This window comes from Salvelinus sp. IW2-2015, linkage group LG15, assembly GCF_002910315.2.
Source record: "Salvelinus sp. IW2-2015 linkage group LG15, ASM291031v2, whole genome shotgun sequence".
NCBI lineage: Eukaryota > Metazoa > Chordata > Actinopteri > Salmoniformes > Salmonidae > Salvelinus > Salvelinus sp. IW2-2015.
Genome location: NC_036855.1, coordinates 16,909,726 through 16,921,864, shown reverse-complemented (window position 1 = coordinate 16,921,864; position 12,139 = coordinate 16,909,726). Strand labels below are relative to the sequence as shown.

The 12,139-nt window shown below is 47.4% G+C and overlaps 1 protein-coding gene across 2 annotated transcripts in view; it reads right to left on the bottom strand.

Annotated features, from left to right (window-relative positions):
- Positions 1-12,139, bottom strand: part of LOC111974497 (sarcoplasmic/endoplasmic reticulum calcium ATPase 2) — a 28,551-nt gene that overhangs the window by 2,645 nt on the left and 13,767 nt on the right. For both annotated transcript variants that reach the window (XM_024002217.2, XM_024002216.2), the window contains exons 6-19: positions 10,952-11,032; positions 10,139-10,224; positions 9,332-9,796; positions 4,420-4,508; positions 4,189-4,291; positions 3,960-4,091; positions 3,745-3,864; positions 3,405-3,623; positions 1,418-1,753; positions 1,080-1,300; positions 776-978; positions 497-582; positions 269-402; positions 12-129 (exon numbers count right to left, since the gene is read on the bottom strand). In XM_024002217.2, coding sequence (XP_023857985.1) covers positions 12-129; positions 269-402; positions 497-582; positions 776-978; positions 1,080-1,300; positions 1,418-1,753; positions 3,405-3,623; positions 3,745-3,864; positions 3,960-4,091; positions 4,189-4,291; positions 4,420-4,508; positions 9,332-9,796; positions 10,139-10,224; positions 10,952-11,032 — 2,393 coding nt within the window. The remainder of the gene's footprint in view (positions 1-11; positions 130-268; positions 403-496; positions 583-775; positions 979-1,079; positions 1,301-1,417; positions 1,754-3,404; positions 3,624-3,744; positions 3,865-3,959; positions 4,092-4,188; positions 4,292-4,419; positions 4,509-9,331; positions 9,797-10,138; positions 10,225-10,951; positions 11,033-12,139) is intronic.

Sequence of the window (12,139 nt, the reverse complement as noted above, 5' to 3'; positions counted from 1 at the left end):
AGCTGACTTACGGGCAGTGGCTCCACATAGAGGATGAGGAAGTGGAGGGACATGGAGAGGCAGATGGCCCCAAGCAGCCAGATGTTCTCCCAGGGAGGCATACGCAGCAGGGACTGGTTCTCTGATAGGCTGGGAGAAGGTCACATGGTGGATCAGATTAGTCAAAACTCTATATTCTATTGTACTTACAAAAGTTGGAGCTGTCCTCCACTGAATGCAAATGATTTTTGAGGATGAAAGAAAGCTCATGTCACTGCAGGAGACTCACCTGTTAAGGGCATTGCACATCTCAATGGTGACAAGCACAGACAGTGCCATGGTCATGGGGTAGGGGGACTCAAACACATGACACTCCAGGTCTGAGAAGTCAGGGTTGTCAGGGGAACACTGCAGGAAGTGGCTCTGTGGGGGGAGGAGTCAGACACGAGACATAAGAAAGGCTGAGAGGTAAAACACAATTTGGACAGTAAAGCTGACATCTAGGCGTTAGTCTCACCAGCTGGTACAGAGAGATCATAGGGCCATCCTCAGCAGCCACGAACCACCAGGTAGCGGCTCCCACTGTGGCAGCTCCCACATAGCCTGAGGACAGAGACACAGCTGACTGACTATGGGACAGACTAGTTCTATAACTAGGAAGACAATGGATAGGCAGAGAGGTGCACAATAACAGTATGTGGCAGGGTATGCCAGTAGCAGTGAGCTTGAGAAAATGTTAAGATTGAGATATCTGATATAGAATTGGAAACAAAGCACAACAGTCCCATTAACTCACATCCGATGGCCAGGTATCTGAAGAAGAGCCATCCAGAGATGAGGGGCTCCTTGGCACTGCGGGGGGGCTTGTTCATGATGTCCAGGTCGGGGGGGTTGAAGCCCAGTGCGGTGGCAGGGAGACCATCTGTCACCAGGTTGACCCACAGCAGCTGAACGGGGATCAGAGCCTCAGGGAAGCCCAGAGCAGCCGTCAGGAAGATACTGCCCCCATAGAGAAACATCATTAACCTCCACAGGAGCACCATAAAACCACTACAGAGACATCACTTTGTCAGGAGGAGGTACGTAAATGACCGACTCACCAGACGACCTCTCCCACGTTGGAGGAGATGAGGTAGCGGATGAACTGTTTCATGTTGTTGTAGATGGCCCTGCCCTCCTCCACAGCCGCCACGATGGAAGAAAAGTTGTCATCGGCCAGGACCATCTCAGAGGCTGACTTGGCCACGGCAGTGCCAGAGCCCATGGCGATGCCAATCTCTGCCTTCTTCAAGGCAGGAGCATCGTTCACTCCATCACCAGTCTGTGGGAGACAAAACAGATACTTAAGTGTGGATAGGAGGCTACGAGACAACAGTAATAGATATAACAACTATGCATGTACAGTAAGGATGTGAGTGGGTGGGTGGGTTCAGCGTACCATGGCTGTGATCTCGTCCATGGCCTGCAGGAACTCAACGATCTTGGACTTGTGGGAGGGCTCGACACGGGCGAAGCAGCGGGCGTTGATAACAGCATCGCGTTGGGCCTGAAGGGACAGGTCGTCAAACTCGCGGCCAGTGAACGCCATTTTGTCCACGTCGTCTTCCTCACCCAGGATGCCGATACGGCGGCAGATGGCCACAGCAGTGCCCTTGTTGTCGCCGGTGATCATGATGACGCGGATGCCGGCTAGGCGGCACAGCTTGATGGAGGCAGCCACCTCGGTCCTGGGAGGGTCCAGCATGCCAACGCAGCCCACAAAGGTCAGGTCAGACTGGGCAGAGAAACACAAAAACAGAGTCACCATCAGGGTTCCTACTAGAATTGCACAATACATCCAAAAGTTATGCTACACTGAACAAAAATATAAAAACGGAAACATGCCACAAGATTTATTGAGTTACAGTTAATTTAAGGAAATCAGTCAATTGAAATAAATTCATTAGGCCCTAATCTATGGATTTTACATGACTGGGAAGACCGATATGCATCTGTTGGTCACAGATCCATAAAAAAAAAAAGTAAGGGCCCAGATCAGAAAACTAGTCAGTATCTGGTGTGACCACCATTTGCCTCATGCAGCACAACACATCTCCTTCGAATACAGTTGATCAGGCTGTTGATTGTGGCCTATGAAATGGCTGTGCGAAGTTGCTGGATATTGGCGAGAACTGGAATACGCTGTCGAACATGTCGAACCAGAGCATTCCAAACATGCTCAATGGTGAGTATGCAGGCCATGGAAGAACTGGGACATTTTCAGCTTCGAGGAATTGTGTACAGAACCTTGCGGCATTGAACTGTGCGTTATCATGCTGAAATGGCGGCGGATGAATGGCACGACAATGGGCCTTAGGATCTCATCATCTCTGTGCATTCAAATTACCATCGATAAAATGCAATTGTGTTCGTTGCCCGTAGCTTATGCCTGCCCATACCATAACCCCACCGCCACTACGGGGCACTCTGTTCACAACGTTGACATCAGAAAACGGCTTGCCCACACGACGCCATACATGCTGTCTGCTATCTGCCTGGTACAGTTGAAACCGGGATTAATACTTGAAGAGCACACTTCTCCAGTGTGCCAGTGGCCATCTAAGGTGAGCATTTGGCCACTGAGGTCGGTTGTGACGCCGAACTGCAGTCGGGTTAAGAACCTGGTGAAGACGACGAGCATGCAGATGAGCTTCCCTGAGACGGTTTCTGACAGAAATACTTTGGTTGTGCAAACCCACAGTTTCATCAGCTGTCCAGGTGGCTGGTCTCAGACGACACCGCTGGTGACGAAGCCGGATGTGGAGGTCCTAGGCTGGCGAGGTCCTGGGCTGGCGTGGTTACATATGGCCTGCGGTTGTGAGGCCGGTTGGACGTACTGCCAAATTCTCTAAAATGACGTTGGAGGCAGCTTATGGTAGTGAAATGAACATAAAATTCTCTGGCAACAGCTCTGGTGGACATTCCTGCAGTCAGCATGCCAATTACACACTCCCTCAAAACTTGAGATTTCTTTGGCATTGTGTTGTGTGTCAAAACTGCACATTTTAAAGTGGCCTTTTATTATCCCCAGCACAAGGTGCACCTGTGTAACGATCATGCTGTTTAATCAGCTTCTTGATATGCCACACCTGTCAGGTGGATGGATTATCTTGGCAAAGGTGAAATGCTCACCAACAGGGAGGTAAACAAGTTTGTGCACAAAATCTGAAAGAAATAAGCTTTTTATGCGTATGGGAAACTTCTGGCCTCTTATTTCTGCTCAAGAAACATTGGACCACTTTACATGTTGTGTTTATATTTGTCTTCATATGATATTAATAGGATCCAGCAGTATAAGTTAGATATGGTATCTACACATAACAGATGCCTTTTAGCAAAATGCCTGTCAACTCCTACTCTATGCAGTGGTGATGAGTAGTGCTCACCTCATAATCAACGAAGCGGGCACAATCGACCAGCACCATGTCCTCCTTCCTGGGTGGGGTGTCCCGGGTGGCTAGAGCCAGGCAGCGCAGGGTGTCACGCCCCGTCCCGTACCCACGGATCGTAGACATGATCTTCTCTTTGATGCCCGGGGTCATGGCAACCTTGCAGGTGCCCACTCTGACATGAGTACATCTGTCAATAACTCCCTCGGGGGCACCCTGTGGGGATTAAAGTGTTTTAAAGGTTGACACACAGATTCAAACATGGGTGACTTAAAAACACTAACACTTGGTTCAATGTGAGTCAAACATAGCAGAGTTTCTAAAAATGTGGTGATACCTTGACAAACATCTTTCCAAGCGAGGAGCGGGCCTTGTTGGGGGTGCAGTACACAGACATCGACTTCCTGTCTCTGGAGAACTCCAGGGTGAATTCCTTCTTCATCAGTTGCATGATCACCTGACAGACAACACACCAGTCAGAAAACCTGCTAACAACCAGCTGTGGAGTACCACACCATTTAATTGTTCAATGGTTGAAGTTCGTGTACATACAGAGTTGCAGGCGTTGGCCCTGTCGATCTTGGTCAGACCTTTGACATCGGTGTCAAACGCATTCATCTTCTCCACTAGGCAGGTGAGAGCCGTCTCTGTAGCCTCGCCAACCTTCTCATACACACCTTTGGCCTGACAACACAAACATTAGCCAATCAGTCAACGCTACTCAACATCCCTTAATGATCCATATGAAGGAGGAGATAGGCAGTCAGGTAGACACACAGACCTCATTGAAGTCCAGAGAGGAGTCATTGCACAGGGCACAGATGGTGGCAATCTCCACTAGACCATCATACGCAGAGGACTTCACTAGTCTGCCATCCTGGTACCTGGAGGGAGACACACAGGCCAGGAGACAAGATTAATAATTAACTCCCTCCAACGTTTCATGTAATTGGAAGTAAATAAATAATTGTATCTTAAACAGACTGGCGTTAAGAGAGTATTTGGTACTTACACTTCTCCTTCAGGGGCGTAAGTAGAGCCAGTGATGGTGAACTCATTCAGAGAGCAGCTGTTCCCTTCGGCCTGGTCAATGATGAACATCTGGAGACCACAACACAGACAAGGAAAGTTAGGGCTGACTCACACACACACTAATCATCTCACACCAAATTGTATTAGTCACATGCGCCGAATACAACAGGTGTAAGCCTTACAGTGAAATGCTTACTTACGAGCCCCTAACCAACAATGCAGTTAAAAAAAATACAGATAAGAATAAAAGATAAAAGTAACAAGTAATTAAAGAGCAGCAGTGAAATAATAATAGCGAGACTATATACAGGGGGGTACTGATACAGAGTCAATGTGCGGGGGCACTGGTTACTTGAGGTAGTATGTACATGTAAGTAGAGTTATTAAAGTGACTGTGCATAGATGACAACAGATGGGGTGGGGGGCACTGCAAATAGTCTGGGTAGCCATTTGACTAGATGTTCAAGAGTCTAATTGCTTGGGGGTAGAAGCTGTTTAGAAGCCTCTTGGACCTAGACTTGGCGCTCCGGTACCTCTTGCCATGCGGTAGCAGAGAGAACAGTCTATGACTAGGGTGGAGTCTGACAATTTTTAGGGCCTTCCTCTGACACCGCCTGGTATAGAGGTCCTGGATGGCAGGAAGCTTGGCCCCAGTGATGTACTGGGCCGTTCGGAATACGCTCCTTCGTAGTGCCTTGCAATCGGAGGCCAAGCAGTTGCCATACCAGGCAGTGATGCAACCTGTCAGGATGCTCTCGATGGTGCAGCTGTAGAACCTTCTGATTGGGAATAGGTTTTGTCGTGCCCTCTTCACGACTGTCTTGGTGTGCTTGGACCATGTTAGTTTGTTGGTGATATGGACACCAAGGAACTTGAAGCTCTCAACCTGCTCCACTACAGCCCCGTCAATGAAAATTGTCTTGATCACGTTGAGGGAGAGGTTGTTATCCTGGCACCACACGGCCAGGTCTCTGATCTCCTCCCTATAGGCTGTCTCGTCGTTGATCAGGCCTACCACTGCTGTGTCATCGGCAAATGTAATGATGGTGTTGGAGTCGTGCCTGGCCGTGCAGTCATGAGTGAACATGGAGTACAGGAGGGTACTGAGCACGCTCTCTGAGGGGCCCCCATGTTGAGGATCACCGTGGCAGATGTGTTGTTACCTACCCTTAGCACCTGGGGGCGGCCCATCAGGAAGTCCAGGATCCAATTGCAGAGGGAGTTATTTAGTCCCAGGGTCCTTAGCTTAGTGATGAGCTTTGAGGGCACTATGGTGTTGAACACTGAGCTGTAGTCAATGAATAGCATTCTCACATAGGTGTTCCTTTTGTCTAGGTGGGAAAGGGCAGTGTGGAGTGCAATGGAGATTGCATCATCTGTGGATCTGTTGGGGCTGTATGCAAATTGGAGTGGGTCTAAGGTTTCTGGGATGATGGTGTTGATGTGAACCATGACCAGCCTTTCAAAGCACTTCATGGCTACAGACGTGAGCACTACGGGTAGGTAGTCATTTAGGCAGATTACCTTAGTGTTCATGGGCACAGGGACTATGGTGGTCTGCTTAAAACATGTTGGTATTACAGACTCGGATAGGGAGAGGTTGAAAATGTCAGTGAAGAGACTTGCCAGTTGGTCAGCGCATGCTCGCAGTACATAATCTGTCTGGCCCTGCGGCCTTGTGAATGTTGACCTGTTTAAAGGTCTTTCTCACAGATTTGCCAAATGGAAGGCGAGGGAGAGCTTTGTATGCATCTCTGTGTGTGGAATATAGGTGGTCCAGAGTTCTTTTTCCTCTGGTTGCACATTTAACAGGCTGATAGAAATTTGGTAAAACGGATTTAAGTTTCCCTGCATTAAAGTCCCCGGCTACCAGGAGCGCCGCCTCTGGGTGAGCATTTTCTTGTTTGCTTATGGTGGAATACAGCTCATTCAATGCTGTCTTAGTGCCAGCCTCTGACTGTGGTGGTATGTAAACAGCTACAAAGAATATAGATGAGAATTGTCTCGGTAGGTAGTGTGGTCTYCAGCTTATCATGAGATACTCTACCTCAGGCGAGCAATAGCTCYAGACTTCCTTAGATATCGTGCACCAGCTGTTGTTTACAGAAATACATAGACCACCACCCCTTGTCTTACCAGACGCCGCTGTTGTATCCTGCTGGTACATCATATAGCCAGCTGTATGTTGATGTTGTCGTTGTCATTCAGCCACGACTCCGTGAAGCATAAGATGTTCATTTTTAATGTCCCGTTGGTAGTTCAAACTTCTGTGTAACTCGTCGATTTTATTGTCCAAAGATTGCACGTTTGCTAGCAGAATGGAGGGAAGTGGGGGTTTATTTGATAGCCTGCAAATTCTCAGAAGGCAGGCGGACCTTCGACACCTCTTTCTCAGCCTCCTCTTCACGCAGATCACGTGGATCTGGGCCTGTTCCCGAGGAAGCAGCGTATCCTTCCTGTCGGGCTTGTCAGAGTCGTGAAAGGAAAATTAGGATTCTGCTAGTCCGTGGTGAGTAATCATAGTCCTGTATTCTAGAAGTTATTTTCAGTCATAAGAGATGTATGGTTACAACATTACATTAGAGGCCGTTTATTAACTTACACTGTAGATGGCAACAAACACCACATAATAGCACAGTGGACTACAGCAAGTCAGCACCACAGAGCCTGTGAGAGCTGTAGATCAGCTCTCACAACTGTACTCCAGAACCCCCAACAGCACACATTTTTGTTGTAGCCCCAGACAAACTTGTCAACTAATCAAGCCCTGGATGAGTTGAATCAGGCGAGTTTGTCCTGTGCTACAACAACGTGTGCTGTTGGGGGTACTGGAGGACTGGAGTTAGGAAACACTGCTGTAGACCACCTTATACTGTGTGCGTGTGAGATACTCTCTGGGCTGGAAGGATTTAGATGCCCTATGGCTGTGTGGGAGCTAAGGCAGGAGTCTAGCAGTGAGCAGTGCTTGTTTGGTTTAGTCCATAAGTAAATAGTGGAGGCCATCTGTCAGGGAGCCAGCATAAAGAGAAGAGTGCGCTGAAGCCTGGAGGGCTGGGCCTTTTCCCACAGGAAGAACTGGATTGGTCCAAGCCTAGTAGTAGGTATGTGCAAACTAACACCACGTCACAACAGCCAGTCAGCTGGGACACGCCAGCAGTCTCAGTCAGAGAGATAGGATGAAGGAAGAGTGATGGTAATCATTCATGTCCTTTTCCAGCTGGAGGCCACACTTCAGAGAGCCCTGCTGACGTCAGATGATTAGAAGAAAATAGCATTACATCCTCTCGCTGAATACATTAGGCTTAAGTCGTGAATTCTACACAAACTATTTTGTGGAAGATTTTCCAAGCATCACTGACAGATGAAATGGGAGATGGGGGTTGCTTGGTGGTCACTGGGTAGTAACCTGAAAAAGACATGGTTCTCTTTCAGCTCCTAGCTTCTACACCAGAGATCCCATTCTCAAACTACTGGGATAGGTGAAAGCAATGTGGAGAACTCGTCACAGCCTAAAACATGTGTTACTTAAACAAATGTCATCATCACTTCATGGAACAATGAGATAGGTACAGTAGGATAGTTAATCCCGAAGTAGTTACTAATTTACTAGTGTATTATGGAAAAAATTGCATCATGCAACTGCTCCCTGGGCGCCGATGACATGGACGTCGATTAAAGGGATACTTCGGGATTTTGGTAATGAGGCCGTTTATTTTCTTCCCCAGAGTCAGATGAACTCATGATACAATTTTTATGTTATGTATCCAGTATGAAGGAAGTTGGAGGTAGTTTCGTGATCCAATGCTAACGTACGTTAGCGCAATGGCTGGACGTCTATGGGTATCCGCTACCACAGGGCTCTCCAACCCTGCTCCTGGAGCGCTACCATCCTGTAGGTCCAACCCCAGTTGTAACTAACCTGATTCAGTTTATCAACCAGCTAATTATTAGAGTCAGGTGTGATAGATTAGGGTTGGAGTGAAAACCTACAGGATGGAAGCTCTCTAGGACCAGGGTTGGAGAGCCCTGTGCTAGCAGATACCCATAAACTTCCAGCCATTGCGCTAACTCTAACTTCATACTGGACACGGAGACGTAAAAATGGTATCCACGAGTTCAGACTCTAGGGAAGTAGATAAAAAAAGCCTCATTGTCAAAATCCTGAAGTTTCTCTTCAAGGCAGCCCCCCACACCTCTCTGATTCAGAATGGTTGGGTTAAAAATCAGAAGACAAATTTCAGTTGAATGCATTTAGTTGTGCAACTAACTTGACATCCCCTTTCCCCTAATAATTTCAGTCTGCACCAGAGGTGAAAGGAAGTGACTACAGAGGGACATACATTAAAACAGACCAGAGACCCATGGAATGCTAGCTCAAACGAAATGTATTCTGGGAAATAAATGGCTGCTACCAAATAAAGAACCTATCATCCAGAAACATTTGATAGACATAGGCCTACTAAATAATGCAACAGGTCAAAGTTTAAAGGAGTAGAGTCAGCAGTTCCAAAGATCTGTGCATATTCACCAAAAAGAGAATAAACATGCTCATGAATAATGAAATGTCTCTCTGCTCTGGGAAAGAGCTGTAGGCGTGTTAGGGTGCCACTCAGAAAGTGGGTGGGACTGGATGATCCGCAGAGCGGTGACGCAAGGTGAGTTATGCAAGAGCACCGCGGATGAACACCTAATGGCTGACTGTCTATCAAAGCCGCAGCGCGTCGCTGCCTCACCACCTCTTTGTAACACATCTCACTCTTGATTCTCCACTACAAAAGAGCCTTCTGCACACATACACATACTCTGAAACAGTATCACAGCAAGGTAACAGAGCCAATTCAGAGGCAGACTTCACTGTCCAGTCAGCGTGTAAAACAACCAACCAGACTCACCCTGCAGACAGACATCTGGTTGGTGGTGAGGGTGCCGGTCTTGTCGGAGCAGATGACAGAGGTGCAGCCCAGGGTCTCCACAGAGGGCAGGCTGCGGACGATGGCGTTCTTCTTGGCCATGCGGCGGGTGCCCAGGGCCAGGCAGGTGGTGATGACAGCAGGCAGACCTTCGGGGATGGCGGCCACGGCCAGGGCCACGGCGATCTTGAAGTAGTAGACGGCGCCGCGGATCCAGGAGCCTCCGTGGACGGGGTCGTTGAAGTGGCCGATGTTAATCATCCACACAGCGATGCAGATCAGGGAGATGACCTTGGACAGCTGCTCCCCGAACTCATCCAGCTTCTGCTGCAGGGGGGTCTTCTCCTGCTCAGTGGCTGCCATCTCATCACGGATCTTACCAATCTCAGTGTTCACGCCCGTGGCCACCACCACACCAATAGCCTTGCCAGACGAGATGTTGGTGCCCTGAAAACACACAGGTGGAACGTTATTTGCCACACAATCACACAAGCTTGAGGAGAGCAGACTAGATAGAATATTTAACTATATTTACAAACCAAAATAAAATAGCAGGGTCTGTATTTTTAAGTACATTTTTGATATTGAGTGATGCTGGCATAATTTGTTAATGACGTTTAGGAAAGTTAAGGGATACCTGCATCAAGCATGTTCTTCAACTCCATTGAGCTTGACTGTAAACAAGTAACTGAAGGAGAATCTCAACTACGAGCTGATGGTGGAGAGTTCAATCATCACACAGCCGCTACAAGGAGCATTAAGGAGTGAAGAGAGAAGAGTGTTGCTTACGGAGAAGAGCATGTTCTTCTTGTCCTGGTTGACAGCTCGAGGGTCAGGCACTGGGTCCGTGTGCTTGATGACAGAGACCGACTCGCCTGGAATCACAGCAGAGAGCAGCGTAGGTCACGTATCACACAGATATCCCTTTGGCTGTGTCTAAAGCCTCAGGGAAAAACTGTATCAACTTCAAATCATAGACTCCCACTCCACAATCAATGTGTAACATTCATGGCTCTTGGTGCGCATGGTGCAGGGCAAAGCCTCTTATCATAATGTGGATCAAGTGGAAACCCTGGCTCTCGACTCAGAGGAGGTGAACTCAATTAAACGGTGTCATGATATTAAATTATTAATAATAAGTCTTATTTTGATAAGCTTAAGTAAAACAAACTTTTGTTGTGAGGTGGGGCTGAGCAGTTGGGTTTGAACTGACTCCTACATTCCTTGCGTATTACAATATTACCAGTCTATGGAGGTGATTTGTTAGGGACATGACTCTCCAATAAAATAAGTTTGGAATAACTTGGTTCTGGAGGAGGAATAAACAGTTCAAGTTTGCCTATGTGGAAWGAAGGCAAATAAACCTGTGGCAGACGACAATTAAAAGTGAGTCATACAGTATGCTTGCAGGCTCTGAGGAGCTCATACTATCAGTAAAGACAGCTGTATAACACCTGAAATTAGCATACAATGTCATTACACAGGAAGAGAGAGTTTTGTTATGCTTTTGGAGTAAGACAGGTTGTCTATTTTTACTAGAGATGTAGAGTAGCCTAAGTTTGTTCCATAAAGAACAGTGCAGCAAACAGCCATGTGTCTTACCGGTCAGGATGGACTGGTCTACTCTCAGTGTTGTAGATTTGATGGACGTAAGACGGATGTCTGCAGGAACCTTGTCTCCAACTAGCGAGGGGGAAACCAGACAAAGACAGAATTAGAGGTACACAGATTGAAAAAACATCATAGACGGACAATGATGCATTGCACATTTTGCAAGCAGGGAAAACTAGACAGATAATTCACGTGACCTCCATAACTTCTGTCCATTACGTCAAGTCATTGTAGCAGCATACAACAGATACTATACAGTTACAGGTCTCAAGACAAGGAAACTGGTTGTGGATGTGCAAAGTCATATTCAAGTCTAAGCCAATACTAAAAGCAGAACATTATAAAAAATACCCATCCTGCAGAGTGCTTAGACGTTTGGACCTTGAAGACTACCCAGCCGTTCTCTGAAATATAGAAGTCATTTATTCAGCATCAGTGTTAACTGACAGACTATAGCTAATTTCAGGGTTGGTTGCTGTGCCACACAGAGGCAGAGTACTGGGCTTCTGCTGTAGCGGAGAGAGGAGAGCCAGAGCAGCATGAGGAAACGGAGGACCGGTGAGCCATAAAAAGGCCCGTCCCAAAGGAGACAGACAATTTGGGCCACATCTGAATTGTGGCGACCTGATTCTGCAACCTATTAGTACATAAACGCTGCAGGGCACAGTTCTACAGAAAAACATATATTGGCTCTCACAGACCTGGAGACTTAACATGGTATTAAAATGTCTTCAATGTCCTTCAATCATGCAAACATGACCTTTCTTTTCAAGACACACAGTGAGTCCTGGAATAATATGCCCAATCTGGGTAATTGAGGGAGACTGGTGGAAGCCAGGGGAGAGAAACATGTTCATGAATGTCAGGATTCCTTTTTCAGGACTGAACAGACAGTAAACTAATCCGATCCCCCCTGTGCCCTTGAGAGGAATAGCATGGGATGAACAATACGCACAGCCAAAAATGGGAAAACTATTTAAATATGTTCCCCCAATGAGCTGTCCAAACGATCTGGCCTTAATGGCCATGTATTGTTCTAATCTCCACCTGGCACAGCCAGAAGAGGACTGGCCACCCATCAGAGCCTGGTTCCTCTCTAGGTTCCTGCCTTTCTAGGGAGTTTTTCCAAGCCACTGTGCTTCTGCACTACTTGCTTCTTGGGGTTTTAGGCTGGGTATC